This window comes from Oryza sativa, chromosome 6 (assembly GCF_034140825.1).
Source record: "Oryza sativa Japonica Group chromosome 6, ASM3414082v1".
NCBI classification, from domain to species: domain Eukaryota; kingdom Viridiplantae; phylum Streptophyta; class Magnoliopsida; order Poales; family Poaceae; genus Oryza; species Oryza sativa.
Genome location: NC_089040.1, coordinates 13,147,329 through 13,173,645, shown reverse-complemented (window position 1 = coordinate 13,173,645; position 26,317 = coordinate 13,147,329). Strand labels below are relative to the sequence as shown.

General features: G+C 44.3%; 2 protein-coding genes across 2 annotated transcripts; one reads left to right on the top strand and one right to left on the bottom strand.

The window, feature by feature from the left end:
• Nucleotides 1-19,655: 19,655 nt before the first annotated feature.
• Nucleotides 19,656-21,793, top strand: LOC4340915 (cytochrome P450 89A2). The gene has a single exon (XM_015786319.3). The coding sequence runs from the start codon at nt 20,020-20,022 to the stop codon at nt 21,562-21,564; it is 1,545 nt and encodes a 514-aa protein (XP_015641805.1). The 5' UTR covers nt 19,656-20,019; the 3' UTR covers nt 21,565-21,793.
• An 825-nt stretch (nt 21,794-22,618) lies between these two features.
• LOC4340914 (galactan beta-1,4-galactosyltransferase GALS1) lies at nt 22,619-26,317 on the bottom strand. The gene is made up of 2 exons (XM_015786173.3): nt 24,887-26,317; nt 22,619-23,386 (listed from the first exon to the last, which is right to left on the bottom strand). The coding sequence occupies exons 1-2, from the start codon at nt 26,104-26,106 to the stop codon at nt 23,041-23,043; spliced, it is 1,566 nt and encodes a 521-aa protein (XP_015641659.1). The 5' UTR covers nt 26,107-26,317; the 3' UTR covers nt 22,619-23,040.

The following is a 26,317-nucleotide window of genomic DNA, read 5'->3' as shown; positions in this document are numbered from 1 at the left end:
TCCGTTCCTGCTACATGCTATGGCCCACAAAGCCCATGCCTATCTTCTTTCTTATTTTCTACACACTTTTCCTCCCAGCTTTCCACGGGTGCTGCGCGCGAAGTGCGCTTCCTCCTCTAGTATTAATTAATTGCAAGTAGTCATAGAAGTCCCCACATTAATCCTAAAAATTAAAAAAATAGAAATTCTCATGCTAATATTTCAAATCTCTAGTTGAAATCTTCCACATTGAATTTGTCTATTTAGTAAATTAAGAACTAATAAGAGTGAAGTGAATAAGAGTGAAGTGCACCAGCGGTCCCTAAACTTGTGCGGGTGTGTCATCTAGGTCCCTAAACTCTCAAAATGCATTTTTGGGTCCCCGAACTTGTCTTACGTATCATATAGGTCCCTAAACGCAGGCATGGCTGTAGATTGCCACGCTCCTGCACCTTGCCACGTGAATAGGGCAATGCACTGCATGCATCTATCCACACGTGCTACCGAGCGGAGGCCAGCGAGTAGCTGCGGCGGTCTGGCCGCCGTGTCACGTGAAGGGGTTTGTCGTGTCGCGCCTGGGCGGGGAGGCGACATAGCCGCGCGCGGCCAGCGGAGTCGCACGTGGCGGCGGCGGCGGCGGCGGCGAGCCGCGCGAGGTCGCAACGTCGACAGCATAGGAGTTGGGCGTGGCCGCGGAGGTGACGGAGCCGTGGCTCAACGCCGAGACGGACAACCACGATGGCCGGAGCCCCTCGGCGTTGGCAGAGTCGCGCGTGGCCGCGGAGGCGACGGAGCCGCTTGCCGACGCGGAGGTGACGCCGTGGCCCGCGCGGAGGTGGTCCCTCCACGGCGCTTGCGGCGAGCCGGAGCTCAAGCTAAGGCGAAACGGCGTTGGCCATCGCGAGAGGCGAGAGTGGAGGTCGTGGAGCGGCATGCGGGTTACTCGGCTGAAGCCAGCGGAGTGCTAGGCGGAGCTAGCCGCCATACGCGTAGCATGCGCCCATGCATGCTACATATGCACACAGCATGGGAATCCAATGCATGCCGCCCGTGCATGCAACCATAACTATGTGGGCTAATTGAACAGAAGCCGCGACGTCGCTTGCGGCGCGGAGGGTGCCGAGGAAGCGGCCTCGGGCGAGGCGAGTGCGGCATCGCTTGCGGCGCGGAGGCGGAGGCGGCAGAGCTCGACGCGGAGAGCCGGCTGAGGCTGCCCGGCCGGGCCGAGGCGGGTGCGGCTTCGCCCGCGGCGAGGAGGCCAGTGTGGCGGAGCCGGCGGAGCCTACGCATGTAGGCCGCCACGCGCATGCCGGTGAGCGGAGGCGGTGGAGTTCGACGCGGAGGTAGAGAGGAGAAAATATGGTTTTTAATTTTATTTTTATACATATGACTGACATGTGGGGTCCTCACCGACACGTAGGCGTCACTGTGGCATGCCACGTCATCGGATGGACCTATATGACACACAAGACAAGTTCGGGGACCCAAAAATGCATTTTGAGAGTTCAGGGACCTAGATGACACACCCGCACAAGTTTAGGGACCGTTGGTGCACTTCACTCAACTAATAAATACAACATAGTTATACTCAGTTCGACTCCTCAATTATAGGTTTTCTAATGGTCAGTGTCAAGAATAAGGTATACCTCCTATACATGAATTCATGGAACACGCTAATACCATATACCGATTGTATACAAGAAGGTATTCTTTACTTAAGAAAATACAGTAAATAAATAAAGAAATCATCTTCCCGGAATAGAAGGTGTTAGATTCCTATTTAGGAAAGATAAGGTCTCCTTGGGGTTGTACCTTGTTTTATATCTTTAAGTTCTACTTGGAAAGGAAGATAATATATGTTATAAATACGGCCCCCTAGTTCAGGTAGGGGTATCGAGTTACAAGCCGTAGCCAGAATCGCAAGGAGAAGCAATCTGGAGGGAGCTAGAGCCATATTCGTCGAATAAATCTTGTCAGGCCATTCTCGACAACTTCTAGTCGGTGGGTTAGTTCAATCTTCTTGTTTTCTATTGTACTCCTTTTGCTATTTCCATCCATTATTAGTATAAAAAATGATTTTTCATGGCGTCGCCCTATAATTTTTGCTGGCGGTCATATGCAAAAAAAACGCCACTAAAAATGTAACGAAGGGTGAGGGGTTACGGACCGCTAGCGAAAATCAGTTTTCGCTGGCGGCCACGCTAAGAGGCCCGCCAAAAAAAAGCTCTATTTTCGCTGGCGGTGGTTCTAAGAGGTCCGCCATAAAAAATCGGGTTTTCATTGGCATCCGATTTTCCCTGGCGGTAACAACACCGTCAGCGAAATAAAATTTGATGCTATAAAAGCACCGCCCCCGCACCAGCGAAAACCCTGTTCTCTCCGCTTCGTCCTTATCCTATCTCCTCCTCCTCCCTCCACTCCCTTTCTCCCTCCAAACCCTCTCTCCCTCCAAATCCACAGGCGCGGGCGACAGAGCAGTGCGCTCGCGAAGGCGGCAACGAGCTCGGGCATGGGCGGGGAGGGCGGATCCGCCGCCGCCAGACCACGGGGAGGCCGGCACTGAGCTTGACACTGTCGACTGTGCTACCCGGCTCCCTCCTCTCCGACCGTGCTGCTAGATGTGAATTTTTTTTTGTGCATGTTATTCTAGATGATGCACATGTTTCGATCTGTGTAAATGATGTTTGGTCTGTGGACATATTTTATTTTCAAATTTCCTCTTCACACCTGTGGGCATATTCATTTTTGCTTTTCAAATTTCCTCTTCGCTAACGGCTAGGGCAGCTGCATGGGTTTGATTTTCGCTGGCGGTCGATTTAACACAGCCGCCAGCGAAAATGAATTATCCCAAGATCTTGATCTTCGTTGGCCTTTGCTTTGTAGTGGCTCCAAATTCCGCCAGCGAAAACCTAAAACGGCCGCCACGAAAGATGGTTTTCTTAGTAGTGAATCTATATAAACTGGATTAGGGTTATTACTCATCTTGAGAGTCCGAACTAGTATAAATCTTTGTCTCTTGACTGCTTGATATAGTCTCGCGTATACCTGGTTCCAACGTTACACATACTCTACAAATACTATGGTCGGAGTATCCACCCTTGACACTAATGATATAACAATTCAAATTTTTAGAATTAATAAAATAAAAGTTGTACTTGATATGAAGTCTTAATAATAATTTTTGATGATTCAATCATTTGAAAATTCAAAATTAATAAATATCAAGTTGTACTTGGCAAATTAGCTATAGGTTTTGTTATGATTTGTTACGAAATTAGAGATTAATAAAAACTAGTAGTTTCTTTCCTCAGGTTTTTTATGATTTAATAAGAACAAAACTCGAAATTAACTAAAGTAATAATTAATTTATAAACATTTACTTATACTTAGTCTAGAGCCTCAGTTAGCCTTTTTGGCGATTTCATCATTTTCAAATTCAAAATCAATAAATACCGAGGTGTGCTAAGTTTGGTAGTATCTAAATATAAGGGAGAATAGCTATTTTAGTCCCTAAAGTTTCTCTGTAAGATTAGTTTAGTTCCTAACATTTTAAATGGTCCAAAGAAATCCTTAACATTTATCATAAGGCCTAGAATAGTCCTTAGGTCCACCAAAATCGATCATATGGATATGCCATGTCATCATTCATGCAAAATCTATGATAAATTGTCTAATTTACCCTTACATATATCATTAAAAAAATAAATATAAGGGTGAATTAGACATAACCATAGGAAAAAAATACTTTTTTCACCCTTTTGAGGTATATTTTTTCTCTTACATATACCATATATTTTTTTAACTTTTTCCTTTTGTTTTTTATTTTCCTATGCGTAAGGGTAAATTGGACAAATCATATAGATTTTGCGTAGGAAGGTGACATGGCATGCCCATGTGATGATTTTGGTTGGACCAAGGACTATATTAGCCCACATGACAAATTTAAAGGACTTGTTTGGACAATATGAAAGATTAAGGACTAAAATAACCCAGGAGCGAAACTTTAGGGACCATATTAGCTATTCTCCCTAAATATAATATTCTTTTTCATGTTTTTATACTTATAATATCCGTATTAATATATATATCCCAGTTATATTAATTGTTTAAAATATATAGCACATTCAGATGCATGGGTTGATGGCTAGAAAATGCAACAAATTACATAGATTGTCTAATGTGAAAATACAGTTCATGATACACGACTTGAATATTAAGCCGGCAGGAGAGGTCAGAGGATAGCGCCAACAGCGAGACCCACATTTCGGCGAATCGCATGCATGTAGCTGGCTAGATAGGCCCCACCCGTCAGCAGAAATATGGAGGAATGTTAATTCTTCTTCCGTGCAGGACATAGCTACCCAGCCATGGTGCGGTATCTCTTTCGGCCAAATCAACCAAAAGCTTTTATAAATTTTTTTCGCCGACTTGGAAACAAAAGGTTTTGCCTTTGCAAAGGTAGGAGCTAGCCAGATCACAACCGATCGAGTCAGTGGACGGCTAGCTCTCGCTGCTCCTCTGCTGGGTCAAGCTGCTGGGCTTTTTTCACCGGATAACGCCCATGACATGACGCTGCTGATGCAGCAGGGGCAAAAGTTGTAAAGCTAGGCTAATAAGCTAAGCTAAGCTGAGACATTGCTTTGCGTCGCAGTATCCAAAGGGGATCTATCTACTGCTACGTACGTATCTCTCCCATTGTCTTCTCTCTCTTTTTATTTCACATGATCGCACGTATGATTGCTAGCTGCAAAGCCAACTTGGATTGGAATAATAATCATTCAGGTAATAATCAGGGGTTTCCTTTCTATCGGTTTAGTTCCGTGGTTGATTTGCCACGCTAAAGTCGATAACAACTGGCTCGTTACTGCAAACTACATACTCTGGATGATCTTCATTACGGAACGTCGGATGGCGACTGGCCCCGATGGATCATGGGCGGAGAGCTGCTGCAGCTAGCACGTAGTACAATGGATGATCGAGTGTTGAGGAAAAACAAAGAAAGAGAGAGAGCTGGCGATGTTGGGATATGTATATAGATGTCTATGTCGTCAGTATCGTTGATGGCCATGACGCCATGTGCTGTTACGATAGCAGCGAGAGAGAGAGAGAGAGAGAGAGAGAGAGAGAGAGAGAGAGAGGGGACGGCGAGCCAGTTTTGGTCGAAGGCCAGCAGAGCAGCTCTGCTGCTGGGACAGCCTGACTTTGCTCCGTCCGCTGTGACCTGACTACCTAAGGGATATGCTCTTTTTTTAGCATTAAACTTGAGATATGGTGATCCACAAAGAAAAATCTCCACCCTCCAGTATCTTGTACGATTAACGGATTAACTAGGCACTTGGGCAGTTGGGCTTCTCTTGACTTTTCTTTCCAAACAAACAGACAGAAAGCAGAAACAAGTGACCAAGGCATGAACAGGACCCAGAATTCAGATATGGTCAATTCTGAAAGGAATAAGTCCATTTTACGTCCCTGAATTTGTGCTCCCGATTGAGTCAGCCACAAAACCAGGTATAATACTTTCTTCATATTCGAAAACCGGTAAAAACCGACTCCTTCAATGGTTTGGAAAGTGGTTTTGGAAATCGGTTTTCACATGTAGATCCTATATGTCAGTGAGATATGATAAAACATATGCGCTTGGTCCCATATGCCGATTTATTTTCTCCTTCCCTACCTCTCCCTCTCTCTCTCTCTCATGTTCTTCTCCGCTGCGGTGCGGAGGACGTGCTGGCGCAGGCGTGCGGCGCGCGAGTGAGGCCATGCCAAGTCCCTTCAGCGTCGACGGAGGCTTTCCCGCTCACCGTGAAGTCCTCCAAATCCTACGGTAGCGAGACGTCCATGTCGCCCTCCCTCCGGCGCTGCTCTCCCTCTGCCTCCGGCGTCATCGGCAAGCACGTCCAGCGATAACGACCGTATCTCCTCCTCGGCGCCCTCGCCACCATGGGTGGACATCACCGGCGAGAACAGGGAACGCCATCGTCGCGTGGTGTGAGTGCGCCGCGAGGCTGCCAAGCACACGCATCGCCGTGGCGGTATTGTCCCCAGACGGCCTCCTCAAGCTCCATAGCTGCCGGTTTTGTTGTGATTAACTTTAAATTGTACGGGAACAAAGCTGCAAGTGATATGCACACGGTGACGTCATTCAGGAGCGAAATACTCACTCCCTCCGTAATTTAATGTATAACGCAATTGACTTTTTTAAGAACGTTTTACCATTTGTATTATTCAATTTTTTTTATAAATATAAAAATATTTATATCATGCTTAAAGAACATTCGATGATAAATCAAGTCACAATAAAATAAAATAAACATAATTACATTTTTTAATAAAACGAATAGTCAAACGTCTATAAAAGTCAACAGCGTCATACATTAAAATATGGAGTACTGTGTAGCTAGCCAGATTCGTTTCACTGTTAATATATACTTCCTCCATCCTTAAATATTTGATGCCGTTGACTTTTTTAAACATGTTTAACCGTTTGGCTTATTAAAAACTTTTATCAATATTATTTAAAAACTTGAGTAGTAGTTGTATATTTAACAATGAATCAAATGATAGAAAAATAATTAATAATTACTTCATAAGATGAACTGTTAAAATGTTTAAAAAAATTAACGGCGTCAAATATTTAGGGACGGAGGGAGTATATATATATAGTTTGATGGAGGTACTTGATGTATGTCTCGGAGGAGGGAAATCACTCTGCGCGGCATGATTTCGTGTTGCCGCGGTGGTGACCGGCCAGGAGGTGGACGGTGACCATGGCGGTCTTATCCGGACAACCTCCTCGATCTCCATAGCTGCCTCTTCGGTGATGCCTCACCCATGCTGGGCTGCTGGCTTGTCTAGCTCGTCCGATACTTGCTCTCCGCCGCGTCAGCTTCTCCGTCCTGATCTGGGTTGGAGTATCTCCAAAAGTCTCTCTAAATCTAACTCTCTAAATATCTATTTGATCAACTCATAATCTAATTTAGCCAGACAAACTCTTATTTACTACAACAGTTTCTCCATTCATCATCTCTATTACGAGCCTATGACAGTGGAACCCACGTGTCAGTCTCTACAACCCTTTCTTCTTCCTCATCTCTCCTCCCTTTTCCCCCTTTTCTACAACCCTCTACTCAGCTCACAGCAGGTGGTCTCCTCCGCTCATAGCATGGTCCCCTCCGCCGCCGCCGCCCCATCGCCATCCACCGCCGCCGCTCGCCATCCGCCACCGCCGCCGCCGCCGCCGCTCGGGCCGAGCTCACGTGGACGCCGGGCGGCGAACACGACGGCAGGAGCGAGACGGCGGCGTCCTCTACTACATGCCACACCGGCCGAATCCGTTTGGGCATGGCGATGACAACGCTAGCGACGACGACCTCGGAGACGACGGGACGGCGACCTCGGCTGGCGACGGCGTCGACGACGGCTGGCGACGGCACGGACGACAGCGGCGTCTGGCAACGATAACCTCGGAGACGACGGTTGGCGACGGCGCCGACGACAGCTGGCAACGGCACAACGACGACCTCGCGGATCTGGCGATGGCGCGACGACGGCGGCGTCCGGCAACAGCGGATCTGGCGACGGCGCCGACGACCTCGACATCACCAACGATAGCATCTCGATGACGACGGTTGGCGGAGAGAGAAAGGGGGAGAGGGATGCTGTCGGCGTGGGCCCACGATTGGCTAGGCTATTTTGGCTGGCCAAATTTGGCTAGTGCGAGAAGGATTTTGGCTAGCCGGATGGCTTGGCCAGCCTGATAGCCAGTCTTTTGGAGGGTGAATTGAGCCAAAATTGCCAAAATTTAACTTAGAGAGAAAAATAAGGAGGCTGTTGGAGATGCTCTTAGCCCCTCTCGATCGTTGCCACCACCAAAAAAACCCAACAAGGCCTTGCAACGGCGACCGTTGTGTTGACGTCAGCAAGCAACAGCTACCGGCCAGTCGCCGCCAGCTCGTCTATCTCGGGCGGTTTCCAGGCCGGCCCGGTCCTGATATTTCGGTGGCCTGGTAAGAAACTAAAAATATGGGCCCTCGATATCACGCCTAAATAATAATCTCTATATATATGTCTGCTTGTTATTGTATTGTACACAAAAATTATATGAAAAACTTTCTAGTCCCTCCATCCCATAATATAAAACATGATCAAACTTGGCACAGTCTTCAAAACTAATTAATTATATAATTTCTCATATATTATAAGGTTTATTATAACAAAATTATAACCACCTTAAAGTAAATTTAAATGTCAATCCAATAATATTAATTTTATAACAAATAAAATTTAATTTATATTATAATAATTGTTGATCAAATATTTTTAAAGTTAAATCTTGAAATGTGTGCACGTCTTATATCATGGGACAGAGGGAGTAATATTATCTCAAGAATTTGTCCATTGTCCCCTTGAGCGATTTCTATCAAATTATCCACCCTTTTCTTTCTTTTCTTTCCTTTGTTTCTACCCGCTACATATTTTCTCGATGATAACATATCGAGGATGAACTAATAATTGAAAAGAAACTATTGCTAGTGCTTCGACTTATCAATTACAAAGCTGTAAAACTATATATAAATCTATAAATATAAATCTTACCAATTACTCCCTCCATCCCTAGATATTTGACGCCATTGACTTTTTTAAACATGTTTGACCGTTCGTCTTATTTAAAAACTTTTGTGAAATATGTAAAACTATATGTATATGTATACATATATTTAACAATAAATCAAATGGTAGGAAAATAATTAATAATTACTTAAATTTTTTAATAAGATGACATGTTAAACATGTTTTAAAAAGTCAACTGTATCAAATATTTAGGAGGGGGGAGTAATTGATTACGGGAGTGCACAACAAATGAGTCGGCAACATGCGCAAAGGAGCAGCTTTGGTCCAAGGCTCCAAGATCGATCAACCTAAACAGGAGATATAGAAGCCTAACAAAGAAGGGGGTCTTGGAATTAGAGACATTCAAAGTGTGAATAAGAGCCTGATCCTCAACTCAGCATGAAGACTCATTTCCAATCCTCAAAAACAGATTGCTCTCATCTTAAAGGTAAGTGTTGGGTTTAGTCCCACATCGGTAATTAATGATGGGGAAGCACAGCTTAAAAGGTTGGGGCGGTCCTCACCCATCAGACTAGTCTTTTGGGTTATGCAGTGTAATATCCTCAAATTTTAAACCAAAATTTGACTGCATCATGCTGGCTTTTGACTAGATTAGTGTGATTTAAAAATTTATTTGATTTTTAATTGGTTCAAGTGTTACTTCTTTAGAACCCTATTAATTTACCCTAATTATTCCCTTTATTCCAAACCTTAGTGAATTTGAGCAAATTCTCTCAAATTTCAAACTTTAGATTATTCCCTTAGTTTACCCTATTATTAGTGAGGATTTCCTATACTCCAAACCCTAGTGAAACCATTTCAAATTCATAGATTAAACTCATCTTTTGCTAGGGAAATATTCAAAAATTTCTGAAAACAATGTTCATTGTCCTCAACGTGTTCGACGAAATGCACAGCCCAGCTAGAGCAGCCCAACATCCCTTCAATCTTTCACAAAGTTTAGGTTTGGTCCTTGGGGACCACAACCCACTCAAAGCTATGGTTTTCTTTGCCTCTTCCTCCCCTTTGCGCACGCCGTCCGGGCGTCCGACATAGCCGCGCGCCGAACCGCCGCGCGTCGGCTTTGGGGCCTCTTGCGCGTGCCTAGCTGCTTTGGCACGCCATCGGCCATTTGATGCCCTCAGACCGCCACCGCCGCATCAATCGCGACGAAGACGAAGCCGAGATGACCTCCGCCGCAAGAATTGCCGCTCGACGCCGTGCACGCTCGTCCAAAGCCGCCGCCGAGTCTGATTTTGCTTCTACCCGAGGTGAATCGCGCCAATTCTCACCGCATGGTTGGATTGAATATATACGGTGGTTTCCCCTCTCACAATTCAAACCAATCACCACCGAGCCGATCGTTTTAACCCTCGCCGCCGCCGCGCATCGCGCTCGGATTGGCGCTAACACGTCACCAGCCGATTCTACCCACGGTCAAGCCAATCCTTCGCTACTAAGTATTCGAACGTGGCCTCCCGCCACTCAATTTGATCTTGCCCGCCCTCTCACAGCCCTCTACCACCTTTGCCACATCCGATTCCCGAGCTCATCCATGGCGATGATGGCGTCCGAGCTCATCCATTCTCCCTGGCCCTATAAATAGGACCCCAATTCCTTCCTTGTCCATCATCGATCATCAACAACCATAGCCCCACAACCCTGAAGCTCTGCTTCACCAATCCATTTCATCAACCACTCTCGCCCGTCGGTCGAACACCTTGTGCGCGATCGACTTCACGCCCCTCCATCCATCCTCCATCCTAAATAACCCTTAGAACACCTTATATCAACCATGTTCTAGCATACTAGGCCCTAACCGAAGCCTTGTGTCGAGTTTTACCTCGTCGCACCGAGCCGAGCATCGTTGCCCCTGCTCTGCTATGTTCTTCACGGCCGCGAAGTTTTTCCGGCCGTAATCCGCTGTTTCAACCGATCTCGGTGAGTTCTTCCGTTTTAACCATCTACATACTCCCTAGAGTCCATTTTTGCATTCGGTTTGCATTGCCATGCCACCCTCTGGGCTGCCGACGTGAGCACGACCGCCGCTAATGGAGGCGCTCGTCGGCCAGTATTCTCCGTGTCTTGCCAAAGGTCGGCAAGCTACCTAAACCCTTCTAGGTACTCCGTAGATGCTCTAGGACCTCTCCCCGAGCCATGTCTAACTCTCACCACCCTGATCACCTTTACGGCCTAACCATGTCACTGCCGCCCTAGCCGCTAACCCACCCACACACCAAATTAGCTCCTCCGCCGCCGCTCGCCGTCGCCAGAGAACCCTAGTTCCCTCCCCTCCTCGGCCGCAACCCCTTTCCCCCTCCAGCACCGCCGCAAACACTAACCCTAGCGCCGCCAGCCGCAAATGGGGAATGGCTGGAGGTTGAAGAAGAGAAGAGAGAGAGAGACTTACAGGTGGGACCCACACACAGTGCTATTTCACATTTAATTGATTTTCAAACTTTAGAAGCTCATATCTTTTAAAATATAGATCCAATTCCAGTGAAACTTGGACCAAAATTCTCCTTAAACCATTCTCTATCTTTTGAGATCCCTTTTGCTATTTTTCTATTTTATTTTATTTTCCCTATTTTTCTTATTTTTGGATTTTATTTGAATTCCTTTTGAATTTGAATTTTATATGTCTAACCCTAGGTCTTGAGGATTCTTCTGACACACTAGATAATATCAGTCAATCTCAGGACATCAAGCAAGGCAAGTTACTATACACCTTTTGATCATTTAAGCCTATATTTTATAAACTATTTATTTATAGCCTTTCTATTCAATAGTCTATCTTATTATGCATAATTCAACCATAGAAACCAGATAATTTAGTATTGCTTACTTTGCTTACAATCTGGTTAAAATATCTTATACTTAGATTGGGACAGTACGTTAGAATTGGATGATTTCCGGGTGGCTAGTACTGTCTCGATCGATATAGTTATCACTAGGTACTTATGTCGAACGAACGGGTACGACCGTAGTTTCTAGAATGGGGACAAACCTAGTTATTATGTTATTTAGCAATGTGGTACCTTTGTATAGTGGTTCTTATTTTTAAGTCCTCGAGCAGGAGGCAACTATAGCCGTGAAGGGCAAATTTAACCATTACCATGTACAGTTAAATGGTTTGTGATACTCGAGTATAAACTATAATGGTAATTCTAAACCCTGATCGAGATGACGTGGTGTCATACGATCAGTTCCCCTTAAATACCTCGGGAATGCCAGAACTCCTCTTGCTGCTGTTAACATTACGTTCAGAGCATATGAGGATATAAGTTCATGGAACAGGTACCACAATTGTTAATAACCTAATACTTGGCCATGACTAAAGCCGATAATTATTAGCAAGTCATGGACTGCGGGTAAAGCGTACATCTGTTGTAGTAGAATATTTATGAAACAATTCGAATAGTCGTACTCATGGAATTGAGTACCAGGACTCATATGGTACCCTGGTTAGAAACCTAAAGTTTATAACTTTATAAATTCTTGCTTCAATACTTCTAAATTGTTTATTATTGCTTTTTGCAAAGGACTCTACTGTATGCCAATGCATAACATATTTCCATAGTAGCTTGTTGGGTATGGTGATGCTCTTATAACCCCTTTTTTTGATTTGAGTCAAGAGGAGGACCCCTATGATTATTACTACGATGACCCCGATAACTTAGAAAATCCCTAGAGGTTATATCTCCTTAGTCAGAATGTATAGAAACTTCCGCTGTGTAATAGTCCTACTTATGTTTAATTAGGTGAGTACCTATTATTGTAGAACCCCTTAGTTTTGTAAACTTTAACGTATGCAATGAAGAACCAACTATATTGTATGTATCAATATTTACTGATCCACGGATTGATACATTAATCTTAGTCGGATCCAAGTAATTAGTTTTGGGACCCGACATGTAGGCCTAGAAAGTTGTGGCTCCGGTTGGGCCTGTGGTGGAGCAGGCCCAATGTGACCTGGGCAGCCCACGGTTGGTGGGCCGGGCTACGCACTCTAATAAGTGGTATCAGAGCCCAAGGTAATGGTTTGGAACCCGGAACACTTTCCATGGGTCACATGGTGGGGAGGCCATGTCGACAAATTTTCTCCTAAAAATTTGACAGATGTAATTATAGACAAATTTTCTCCTAAAAATTTAACTGATGTAATTACACTACAATCGTAGTGTAATTACACTACAGTGTAACTTGTATATAAGTTTCACGTAATTTTGAATCGTTAGATCTATTACAAGATTTGTTTTGGTGAGGAAGAAAAAAAATCACAGCACACACATATGTGTAAGGATTTGTTCCCACAACCTCCATTTTACCGAAATAACATATTACGGACCTTAAAATTTGACAGATGTAATTATAGTGCAATTGTAGTGTAATTACACTGTAACTTATATGTGATTATACTGTAACTTGCATGTAACTATAGTGTAACTTGTATATAAGTTTCAGGTAATTTTGAATCGTTACATCTATTACAAGATTTTTTTTGGTGAGGAAGAAAAAAAATCACAGCACACACATATGTGTAAGGATTTGTCCCCACAACCTCCATTTTACCGAAATAACATATTACGGAGAGGTTTTTGAAAGTTACATACAAGTTACACTATAGTTACATTGTAATTACATGCAAGTTACAGTGTAATTACACTACGATTGTCTGTCAAATTTTTGGGAGAAAATTTGTCGACAAATATATAGCAAAATCGCAAGTCTTCGGGGTCACATGGGTTGATGTGACGGGGGAGATTGTTAGGCCCGAGGCCCCGGTAACAAGTCTTCGGGGTCACATGGGTTGATGTGACGGGGGAGATTGTTGGACCCAATGTGTGATGGAGGAGATTGTTGGGTTTAGTCCCACATCGGTAATTGATGATGGGGGAGCACAAATTAAAAGGTAGGGGCGGTCCTCACCCATCAGACTAGTCTTTTGGATTGTGTGGGCTCAGGATCTAAAATTATGGCTCCGGTTGGGCCTGTGGTGGAGCAGGCTCAATGTGACCTAGGTGGCCCACGGTTAGTGGGCCGGGCTGCGCACTCTAACGGTAAGTATTTCCCCAATTGTTCTCTTTGGGATGCTCCTAGACATGTCTCTAAATCAGTATACTGGAGTTCTGTGTCGCATATTAGGAAAGTTCTTAAACATTCAGTCACTTGGCAATTGGGGACCGGCAATATTTCCATTTGGAATCAACCTTGGTGTGATCTCAAAGATGATAACTTCAATTTCATCAAAACTAACCATATGCCTAGTAATCTACCCATTAAAGTTGCAGATTTGTGGAATGATGACAAAGATTGGGATGTTCAAAAACTCAATTCCCTGTTTGAGCAGGAAGTAGTTCACAAAATTTTACAGGTCCACATTTCTCAAGGAAGCACAGAAGACAAACTCTGTTGGAAATACTCAAAAAAGGTGAATGCAATACAAAAAAGCGCTTACAAGGAATTCATTAAAAGAGAGGAGCACAGGTACTCTCAGGTAAATCCTCATTCAATTGCTCTGATGAAAACAGTTTGGAAAGATAGAAATTTGCCTCCTAAGGTAAAGGTTTTCGCTTGGAGGCTCTTCAGAGGAGCTCTTCCCTCTTGTCTCAGATTGAATCAAAGAATCCATGATATTTCTGCTGCTTGCTGCGATGTGGTATGCCTGAAAGTGATTTTCACCTTTTTTTCCTCTTGTCCTTATAGCAGGTTAACTTGGATGGTTTCAGGATACAGAATCGATATTGACAATTTGCCTGCTGATGCACATCTTGCTCTGATTGCTGTTTACATTACTAACAATGGTCTTAATAGAATTAACTTAAACAATTTTCTTATCATTTGCTGGCAACTTTGGAAAGCTAGAAATGACATTAAATTTCAGGGCATTTTTAAGGAACCCTCTCAGGTGTGCTACATGGCGGATGCGATGGCTAATTCTTATATGCATGTTTTATCTCAGTCAAACTTGCAGGATCAAGAGCAGTCAGAGCTGGAGCATAGAAGAATGGACAGCATTCCCAATGGAAACAGGTGCTTTGTAGATACTTGCCTGGGAGAATGGAATCACAGGAATAGGAATTTTCTTTCATCTCCCCCTCAATCATAATGCTATATTCATTAAAGCCACTTCTAAGAAAGCTCAATCTGCCCTTCAGGCTGAACTGTTAGCTCTCCAATTAGCTTTGGAAATTTCCCAATTTCTTCACATTGCAGGTACCACTTTTCTAACGGATAACTCCACCATTGCTGATACTGCAAAAAGGAGAAATTTTCTAGAGGAGCCAGGTCACTGGAGTTTAAGGCCTTTGTGGACCCAAATTATCTCTTCCACTTCAATTGATCTTATACAGGTTCGATGGGTTCCAAGAGAAGTTAACAAGATGGCCGACAAATTAGCGAAGGAAGCCAAGTCCGGTACCAGGAGGAACTTTATCCAAAATTGTCAAAACATTGAGCATTCTGCTTATCCTCATAGAAGTTTTTATGCTAGACTTCTGAATGATAACTTCAGATCTCTTAACTGTACGATCAACTATGTACTCTGTTTTTAAGTTTTAATAATATCCCCTGGTTTTCAAAAAAAAGGATGGGAACGTACATGGTGGTGTCTGGTGTAGTTGCTGCTCATCCTTCTCCTTCACATGCACATGTAGCAGATCACACTTCAGCCGACGAGCAGAACTTGTTTTTTCAGATTTTTATTTTTGATTTTTTTATACGTACCGGATACAAAGTTTATACACATATACAAACTTTGTATTTGTAATTTTTTTAGTATTTTTGATTATTTTATTATGTAAGTATATAAAGTTTTATATGTACATATACAAAATTCATATATACAGTATACAAAGTCCGTATACGTATACATATGTATACAACTTTAAATATATGTATATAATTTTTATACATAGAAAGTGTGTACATATTAAAAAAATATACACATATACTATATATACATATGTATATATTTTACATACATACATATATAAAAAGTATATACATACATATACATACATTAAAGTTTATACATATATATATAAAAAGTATATACATACATATATATACGTATAAAAAGAGATGAGATGGGAGACTAAAAGGCAGTTTTTTGGCATTTAGTGCACGTGTCACACGCGGCGCGCGGATGGGCACATATCAGTCATACCCGTATATTAAACCAAGTTTACGGATCTAGGTGACACCACGTAAGTTTAGGGATTGATCATGCATTTCTCTATCTCTACTATTATAAAAATTCAATTTTTATCCAAGTAAATTTCGTACGTCATCCGATTAATTTTATCCGTCATCGTGTCGCAGCCACGCTCCCACTACCAACCCACGCGTTCCTCTCGGTGATACACACGTGTATGCTTCTTGGGCTTTGGGCCACCACCGGCTAGGCCATATGCAGATATGCTTGTTGGGCTCTTGCTGCCTCGGCAAGCCATGCCCCACCTAAGCCGAATGGCCTAATGGATTTTCTATGGGAGTAACCATGTATTTTTCGAAAGATTTTTATAATCATATCACATAGATTTTTTTTCTTTGGATTAAAATACAATAGACACAGTAAAAGACAAAAAGCATGGAAATGCTGCGCGCCAGGCGCCCGACGGCAGAAGAAAAAATCGGACGCTCGGGCACCCGCGCCTCCCGCCGCTCCTACTTTAAATAGTTATAAAACGATTTTTCTCCTAAACTAATTATCCAATCTACGATCTGATCACGCCGTTGTATTCGTTGCAATTAAATCTTTATAACAAGACCACACATGATTATATTTCGATAAAAGAAATATTTTAGCTTTTTATTGATATTTTTTTAATGTTGCATATGATCTCTTTTTATGTTTCAACTAGTAGTTTTACGATGTTTCAGCTAGTGTACTCGCGATGTTTCACTATGTACGGATCAAATGTTGCAGTGAATTTTGATATTATGGAACGCGTCATTGCAACAAATCACGCGCATATTATGGAAACCCTCTATTAAGGGAATTTGGTTTATTTTTTGTTCTACACAAAATGTTTCACCTAGTGCACTCATATTGTTTCACTATGTATAGATCTAATGTTACAGTGAACTGAAATATTCCATTGCAATAAAAAAACCCATATATTTTGGAAACCCCCTATTAAGGGAATTCGTTTAATTTTTTGTTCCACCAAAAAAAGTTTCACCTAGTGTACTTATAATGTTTCACTATGTATGGATCAAATGTTGTAGTGAACTTAAACATTCTTTCGCTATTTTCTGAAACATTGTTTTTATATAAGGTGAAACAACACCTGATTTAAATGAGTGAAACATTTTCGATCTACTTAGTGAAACAATTTTGATATACCTGGTGGAACATCATGCAACATTTAAAAATAATTCAATAATAAGCTAAAAGAAATTTTATCGGAATATATCCATGTATAGCCTTATTTTGAAGATTTAATTGCAACGAATTTAATGGTGCAATCGGATCATGATTTGGATAAGTAATTTAAGAGAAAAATCAATTTTAGGTAGTTTTACACGTAAATCGGACGCTGACGTCATGTTGATGTCAGCGCCCGAACCAGAGTTGTGTCCCAAAAAGCAACAAAGAAACACTACAATGGATACTTATTACTATATCTTCAAGAAAAAGATCAAATCCAATATAAATTTTAAAAATTGCATGCGAAGATTTAAAAATTACAATATAACTTACAGAAGTTACAATGTAAGTTTCATAAATTACACTGTAACTTAAAAGAAAAATACACTATAAAATTGAGTGAGAAAATCAAGTGAGAGATAAGAAAAAATCTTTCGAGTGAGATATAGCAAAATCGATTTTTTATTGTTTGTTTTATTCTATGTATTCACCAATTGATTATTTTGTCAACATATGCATTTTTCAGTGACTTTGTGTTATGCATTTTTTTCACTGAACCTCTTTTAGCTATTGATTATTTTTCTTTCACTGATTGTCTGGTTGCATATGTAATAATGATTTTTTCAAAAAAAAATAGCAGAGATTTTTCCCTTTTTTTTGGTTTTCTTAATTTCTGGTACGTCTTTCTTCTGTCGTTGACACATTCCCGCTTATCACCGTCATATTCTTCTCTCATCTTGCTCTCTCCACATATGGTGCTAACTCCATCTGCCGACAAATAACCACCTTGTCTCTCTTCTATCACATGATCTTCTCGCTTAGCCATATACAGACGACGCTATTTCTCTCCTTAACGTCTTTGCATTTCCTCCCTTCTCATTCGATACGGTGAGGTTAGGTGAATACATTAACGCACTGGAACATTCCATGAAGAATGTGTTTCTTAAAGTTCTCACATCACAAAATAAACTATGACCATCTGATTATATTTAATTTTAGGTTATCCCGTTGCAACACGGTATCTTTTCTAGCATAAAAAAATAAACTTTTTCCCCTCCCTGTGTATATTCTTCCGCTGTGAACAGCCGGGCGTGGAAAAAAAAAAGGGACCGCCTGTACATCATGTGACAGATTTTCTAGCCTCCTACCATGCAGATTTTTCAAGCAATAGGATAAACATCTAACAGCCAAATTTAATCTCATCTATTAAATTTAGGGAGTAACTATAATATGACGTCATAATATTCAACAAAAAAGAAAGTTGACATGTAGAAATGTATTTACACTGTAAGTTCCTAAAATTACATATATAATTTTAGTATATTTAAGATGCAAGTCACAAAATTATATATGGAATTATAGTGTAAGTGCGATGTAATTAGTAAGCGTGGGATCATAAACAAAGTAGCAATAGAAAACACTACTCAAATGCAAGGAAAAAAAATAGGCGTGTGTTTCGAAATCTATTAACTTATTAAAGGAATAGAAAAAGAATCCTCCACGTTCGCTCTCATAGCCTAGAAATTCCCACATTAATCGGAGAAAAAAAAACACAGAGTCCATATAGAAATACAATTTAGAAATAGTTAAAATTCGGAATTAAAAAATAGGGAATATTGGAAGAGAAGACTAGTTCATATAGAAATACAATTTAGAAAGAGTTGAAATTCGGAATTAAAAAAATAAGGAATATTGAAATAGGAGACTAGAGAGTCCATATAGAAATACAATTTAGAAAAAGTTGAAATTCGCAATTAAAAATAATGAATATTGGAAGACTAGACTAGAGTCCATATAGAAATACAATTTAGAAATAGTTGAAATTCGTCGGAATTAAAAAATAAGAAATATTGGAAAAGAAGACTAGAGTCCATATACAAATACAGTTTAGAAAGAGTTGAAATTCGGAATTAAAAATAAGGAATATTGGAAGAGTAGACTAGAGTCCATATAAAAATGCAATTTATAAATAACTGAAATTTGGAATTAAAAAATAAATAATATTAGAAGAAAAGTATAGAGTCCATATAGAAATACAATTAAGAAATAATAGAAATTCGGAATTAAAAAAATAAGAAATACTGGAAGAGGACACTAGAGTCCATATAGAAATACAATTTATAAATAACTGAAATTCGGAAAATAAAAATAAAGAATATTGGAAGAAGAGTATAGAGTCCATATAGAAATAAAATTAAGAAATAATAGAAATTCGGAATTAAAAATAAGGAATTTTAGAAATAGAGTATAGAGTCCATATAGGAATTTAAAACTAACTAAAATTCGGAATAAATATAATAAAATTAAAAGTACAGTTTAGAGTCCGTATAAAAATATAATTTATAAATAACTAAAATTCGGAATTTAAACAAAACATGGGAATAAAGAGTCTAAAGTTAATATAGGAATACAATTTAAGAAGTAACTTAAATTTGAAATTAAAAATTAAAGAATATTGAAAGATGAGTTTAGAATCCACATAAAAAATACAATTAGAAATAATAAAAATCTTAGAATTAAAAATAAATAATATTGGAAGAAGAAATTGGAGTCTTTATAGAAATAAAATTTACAGATAATGAAAATTTGGAACTAAAAAAAAATTGAAAGACGAGTCTAGAGTCCATATAAGAATATAATTTACAAATAACTAAAATTTAATATTAAAAATAATTAATAACTAACACGTATATAAAATACAATATGAATATTACACATTAGTAGTTTCGTAAAGTTAGTACAAAAGTACAAAATTTAAAATTATGTTGTCATTTTAATATATTTGAATAATACGGTAAGAAAACATATATGCTATTATACGAGAGAAAATATAATGATGTTACCACGCAATCTGCGCGAGCCACCATGCTAGTTAAATAGTAAATAAGTGGGACCCACAGAACACAACAAGTAACAAAAGCCCGGTCCATCTCAAAGTCCACAGCCGTGCGTGACTTTGCTCAATTCAAATGCAGCACGAATTTTAAACAAAGATGAATGGTAAATAAAAAGTGACAGATTTATCACTCTGTTTTCTGTCACTCTGAGGCTTAGCCATGGAGGACTGGATCTTCTACTCGCTGACCTTGCTGCTATGCCTCGCGTGCTCGCTGCTGCTGCGCGCCCGCGCGTCGGCGGCGGCGGTGGAGGTGGCGCCGCTGCCGCCGGGGCCGAGGACGGTGCCGGTGCTGGGCCCGCTGCTGTTCCTCGCGCGGAGGGATTTCGACGTCGAGCCGACGCTGCGGCGGATCGCGGCGGAGCACGGGCCGGTGTTCACGTTCGCGCCGCTGGGGCCGTCCCGGCCGACGATCTTCGTGGCGGCGCGTGGCCCGGCGCACCGCGCGCTGGTGCAGCGCGGGGCGGCGTTCGCGTCGCGCCCGCGCGGCGTCAGCCCGGCGTCCGTGCTGCTCACCAGCGGCGGCCGGAACGTGAGCTCGGCGCAGCACGGCCCCATCTGGAGGGCCCTCCGGCGGTGCATCTCCTCCGGCGTGCTCAACCCGGCCCGCCTCCGCGCGTTCTCCGACGCGCGCCGCTGGGTGCTCGACGCCCTCGTCTCCCACATCCGCGGCGAGGGCGGTGCTCCGTTGACCGTGATGGAGCCGTTCCAGTACGCGATGTTCTGCCTCCTCGTGTACATGTGCTTCGGCGACCGCCCCGGCGACGCGCGGGTGAGGGAGATCGAGGCGCTGCAGCGCGAGCTCCTCTCGAACTTCCTCAGCTTCGAGGTCTTCGCCTTCCTCCCGCCGATCACCAGGCTCGTGTTCCGGAGGCGGTGGAACAAGCTGGTGTCGCTGCGGCGGCGGCAGGAGGAGCTCTTCGCCCCGCTCATACGCGCCAGGAGGGAGGCCGGCGCCGGCGGTGACTGCTACGTTGACTCCCTCGTGAAGCTCACCATCCCGGAGGACGGCGGGAGGGGGCTCACCGACGTCGAGATCGTCAGCCTCTGCTCCGAGTTCATGAGCGCCGGCACCGACACCACGGCCACCGCGCTGCAGTGGATACTGGCCAACCTCGTCAAGAACCCGGCGATGCAGGACAAGCTCAGGGAGGAGATCACCGCCGCCGCCGTCGACGGCGAGGTGAGGGAGGAGGATCTCCAGGCGATGCCATACCTCAAGGCGGTGGTGCTGGAAGGTCTCCGGCGACATCCCCCGGACCACTTCCTGCTCCCCCACACCGTGGAGGAGGAGACGACGCTGGACGGGTACCGCGTGCCGGCGAACACGCCGGTGAACTTCGCGGTGGGGGAGATCGGCCTCGACAGCGAGGTCTGGACCTCGCCGGAGGTGTTCCGGCCCGAGCGGTTCCTCGCCGGCGGCGAGGGCGAGGACGTGGACCTCACCGGCAGCAAGGAGATCAAGATGATGCCGTTCGGCGCCGGCCGGAGGATCTGCCCCGGCATGGCGCTGGCGCTGCTCCACCTCGAGTACTTCGTCGCCAACCTCGTCAGGGAGTTCGAGTGGCGCGAGGTCGCCGGCGACGAGGTCGACCTCACCCAGAAGCTCCAGTTCACCGTCGTCATGAAGCGGCCGCTCAAGGCCACCGCCGTGCCGCTGCGCGGCGACCGATCAGCCGCCGCCGCCGTCACGGGTTCAGCTTGATCGAGCTAGGACCTCAACGACGACGATGGCGACGGCGGCCGAATGGTCATGGCTTCTCTTGCTCATGCTAATAAGTAGTTAGCTATTGTATAATGGTGATTAGATTAAGTTCCTCTGGTTCTTTTGGGAATTTGTAAACTAAACTAATGATGTACTAGTGTGTATGTACAAATTTGTGATTAGTAATTTCGTAAAGTTAGTACAAAAGTATATGGAGCCTAAATTTGTACTTTGTGTCTCACAATCTTGGGATATGAACATTTGGAGATAGATGTCTATGTCGTCACTCGTCAGTATCGTTGATGGCCATGACGCCATGTGCTGTTACGATGACAAAATCTAGCTTAGCTCGATCTCAACGATAGCAGCGAGAGATAGAGGTCCCTAGCGGAGCAGCTGCTATTGGGACAGCCTGACTTTGCTCCGTGCGCTCTAACTGTTACAAAAGTTAATCGATATAGCGAAACGACGACTAACCTTCTCGATAAATTTAGTCATCGATCATCTGGCATGATATACCAGATGACGATATAGGAAGCAGGAAGCTTCAGCTCAACAAGAAGCCCAGGCCCTGTGCGAGTTCGTCCCTCGTGTCTTGACCTTGCATGATCTCTTCGCGTGTGCTATGCTCGTCTGGACCGTCATATCGATCACCCAAAAACGGCGAGATAAGCGGACACCAGTGTTTGGTGGAGCAGATCCCAAGGAGCAGCTACCCCGTCCATGTCCACGCCATAAAACCCGGCGTCACGCCGTCACCGTCCTCACCTTCCAATTCCATTCCATCCACCCTCACCATCGGCGCATCATCCGCTCATCCTCCTTCCCTGCCATAACGAGCACTGCAGCACCGAGTGCAACACCGCGCCTAACGCATGCTGCCCCCCCTCTTCTCACATCACCACAAAGACCACACACCATCAACATTCTCAATTGAACTCTTCTTCCGACACTTTTTTGTCAACGTGGCACAAGATGCATTGCGCATTATCTTCAACCCCACTGTCAAAAATCAAAACGAAAATGATTCTCCCTCTTTATGCACTTTGAACAATTGTTGCACACATATACTAGTACTATATAAGATCCAACCTTCCATTAAGTTAGCAGACAATGAGACAAACTTTACAATGCCCCCAATAAGAGATGAGAAGAATCTGATGAAGGCACACTGTCAGTCTAATAAGCACAAATCTATAAAGAGATTGGAGCACAACACTAGGGAGAAGAAGGGAAAGGAACAAAGGAAAGAAAGGATATTGAGCCACAAAGGCGTGTTGCCCCCTGCACGAAGAGGAGAATGCTGAAGAGAACCATAACTTTACAGCGCTGCTTGGACACTGGAGTTAGATCCTCTCCCTCTGATTCTCAGAGTTGCGGCTTGAAGCACAGAACAGACGGCAACAGGTGGACACCGCCGACGGCGTCCGAAAGAATAAAATCATATATGTACCAGCAAAGTTTTGCATCCAGATGCTATGTATGGACATCCCCAATCGTCTGCTTCTCAAAGCGTCTGATCTCCCCTGCCAAGCGCTTCATGTTATCATCGTAGACGTAGGGTATCCCCTCGAACATTACCTTACTGCCATTGGCGGGTTTCGGCACGAATTTCCGGCAGGGCTCCCCCATGACATTGATAGAATTATGATAGTGGTAGTATCTTATCAAGCTTTCTGTCTTGTGAGTTGTCCTCCCATACACATTTTGCGACATGTGCACACCAGTGGAGTATGCATTCCGTGCTTGGATTGCATATTTCCGATCACGCCTCACTCCGGTAATTGAATTGCGGAAGACAAGTTTCTCAAAGCCCCATTCCCTGAAGACCAATGACATATAACATGTGTCAGCAATGGCACCATCAGAATAAACATCAAGAATCAAGGCCAAAGGAGACACAAATAACCCTCTACCTTAAATGCACTGATGCAGAGATTCTTTGCTCGTGAAATGATGTGCTAACTCAAAACTGACAAACAGCCACAGGCAGTAGTTTCTAATTGAAACTACTGTCACTGTAAACTACAAAGACATTGAGCTACAAAAGTACAAAATCACACAATCATACTCATTATTGTCTTGACTTTTGACATCAACAAGAACCATGGCAATTACCCTTGCTGGTTGGGTACTTGGGTTCATTCTTATCGGGTTACAACCCTTTGTTACAAAAATGCTATGTCTGAAAGAAAAATCACAGCTATCTAAGACAGATAACAGAGAAGTTCATAAGACTACTCTGAGGTTCAACAAAGAAAAAAAAAAGGTGAGAAGCTTTTATTGCCACTAAGTAAATAAAATATTTTAGTAAATACTTGGGAAAATGGATGAGTAGCAGCTTTTGTTGTCTCATCACCAACAAATAAATCAATTTCTGTTCTCAACAGAATGATAGGCCTACAGAAGTGGGAAACACTATGGTTGTGAGGAAGTTTCTCATTTCTCCCCCACCAGCATTATCTCACACCTGTGATGCCTTGCTTGAGCGGTTGTAAAACTATACAGCAAGAATGGAACTGTAGCCGTTGGAATAACACAGAAATGATCATCAGGTTTATTGTGAGTTCCCTACCAGTCATGCACTCATCAACCCATGCTCTTCCAGCTCAACAGAAGTATTCCCAACTGGGTGCCACACCCCTTCTCTTTCCAAAGATCCAACCAGATTGTTTTTCAACGGATTTCTATTTTTCATCAAAATACTAGTGGTTTATAACATCCATATTCTTCACATAGACTTGTCATTTTCATAGTACTCTACTTATATATCATCCATCTAGGCATGAATTATCCTTATTGGTAAGTGGTAACGCCCATTTGAAGTAAGAATGAAATGTAGAGACAATCTCCTTGATGCAAAGCAAATGACAGAACCCCAATTCCCGGCATTAGTTCAATTCAGGAAATCCAACAAATATGTTACAGCAATGGACCAGGGTGCAGGGCCAAAGTGCCTTCAATCATGCAGGAACCAAGGGAGTCACACACTCACACTGCCCAAACAACCTACTACATAAACAAATACTTGTCTCTTGACTCTATTCTCTTATAGCTGTTTCAAGTATATGCTGTTCGGATTGATTAATAACAAATTGACAATGACTGGAGAAGCAATGTACTACTACGTTTGTGGCACTTACTTATCTCTACAAAGAATACCAAGCCCTCAAGGAAAGAACAAATTTCATATGCCAATTGCAGTATTGTAAATCTATTGCGCGAATCTAGTTGGATTCCCACTGAAATAGCATGGCATAAACAATTGGACCTACAATTAACATAGGGAAATGCAAAATTAGGCAAGAAAAAAGATGCAAACCTCGAGTAGTCCTCGGTCGGATCATCGATGCAGAGCTTGCTGGACATGGGGTTCTGCTCGATGGTGAACTGCGTGTAGGGCTGGAGCTGGGCGAGCACGTCCTCCAGCGCGCGGCCGTCGGGGAGGTAGATGTACTCGTCGACGTCGAAGAAGAAGGTCCAGTTCGCGGCGTGCCGGTAGCGGTGGAGGCAGTCGTTGACGACGAGGAACTGGTTGTAGTAGTAGCCATCGTAATCCTCCTGCGCCCTGATGTCCTGGACGGTGACGCGGCCGGCGCTGACCCACGGATCCAGCACCGCCCTCACCTCCGGTGTCACGCCGCCGGCGTCGTGGAGGACGAAGTGGGACCTCGGCCCGAAGAAGCGGGCGTGGTAGGCGAGCCACTCCCGCATGCGGGCGGAGCTTAGGTTGCCGTAGAGGGATGAGCCGCAGTAGAGGTAGTCGTAAGCGAAGGGTGGCCGGAATCGGGCGTCGTCGTAGGAGCCCGGTGCCTCCTCGAGGGCGACGAAGCGCTCGTAGCGGCGGGAGGCGGTGGAGTAGTAGGCGTGGACGAGGAGCTTACCGCCGAGGTTGTCGGCGTTGGGGTTGGAGGGGAAGGTGCAGTTGACGACGACGACGGTGTAGACGCGGCCGTAGCCCCAGTCCGGGAGCATCTTGTAGGCCTTGGTCCGGACCGGCGGCGCGCCGGCGGGAGCGTTGGGCAGCCACTCGCACTTGAAGTAAGGGTTGCTGAAGACGTGCGCTGGCTTGGATGCCAGCCCGACGACGGCGAACGTGCGCGGGCCGCCCCGGTACGCGCCCATCTGGACGAACAGCGCCGCCGCCGTGCCGTACGGACGGAGCTCCCGCTTGTTTGGGTCCCGCTCCCGCTGCCGCGCGGGCAGGGTCGGCCTCGTCGTCGCCGCCACCCTCGCGGCGGCGGTGGTGGTTGGGACCGTGGCGGTGTCAGTCGAGTTGGTGGCAGCGGCGGTGGAGAGGAAGGAAACGGCAATACCAGAGGTGGGTGAGCGGGGGAGGAGGGGGCATGGGGAGGAGGAGAGGGCGGCGGGGAGGAGGACGAGGGGCTGGTAGGGGTGGAGCTGCCAGAGCGCCATGATGAGGGTGAGGAGCGCGAGGGAGGCGACGAAGGACTTGACGTCGAAGCAGGTGACGCCGCCGCCGCCGAGCAATGCCGCCCCGCCGCCGCCGCCGTCCTTGCTCCTCCCACCGGCGGGCTTCATCGATCGATCGATCTATCAGCAAGCCAGAGCAGAGGGGATCGGAACGCGGCGGCAGCTGGATCGATCCGGCGCGAGACGAAGCAATGGGGGGAGGAGGAGGAAAGGTGGTGGTGATGATGATGAGCTTTGGGGGTACTATACTAGACTAGCGTGAGTGCGGGGAGTGTGGTGTGTGGGTGGATTAGAGTTCACTTGCTGCTTCTTTTGGCTC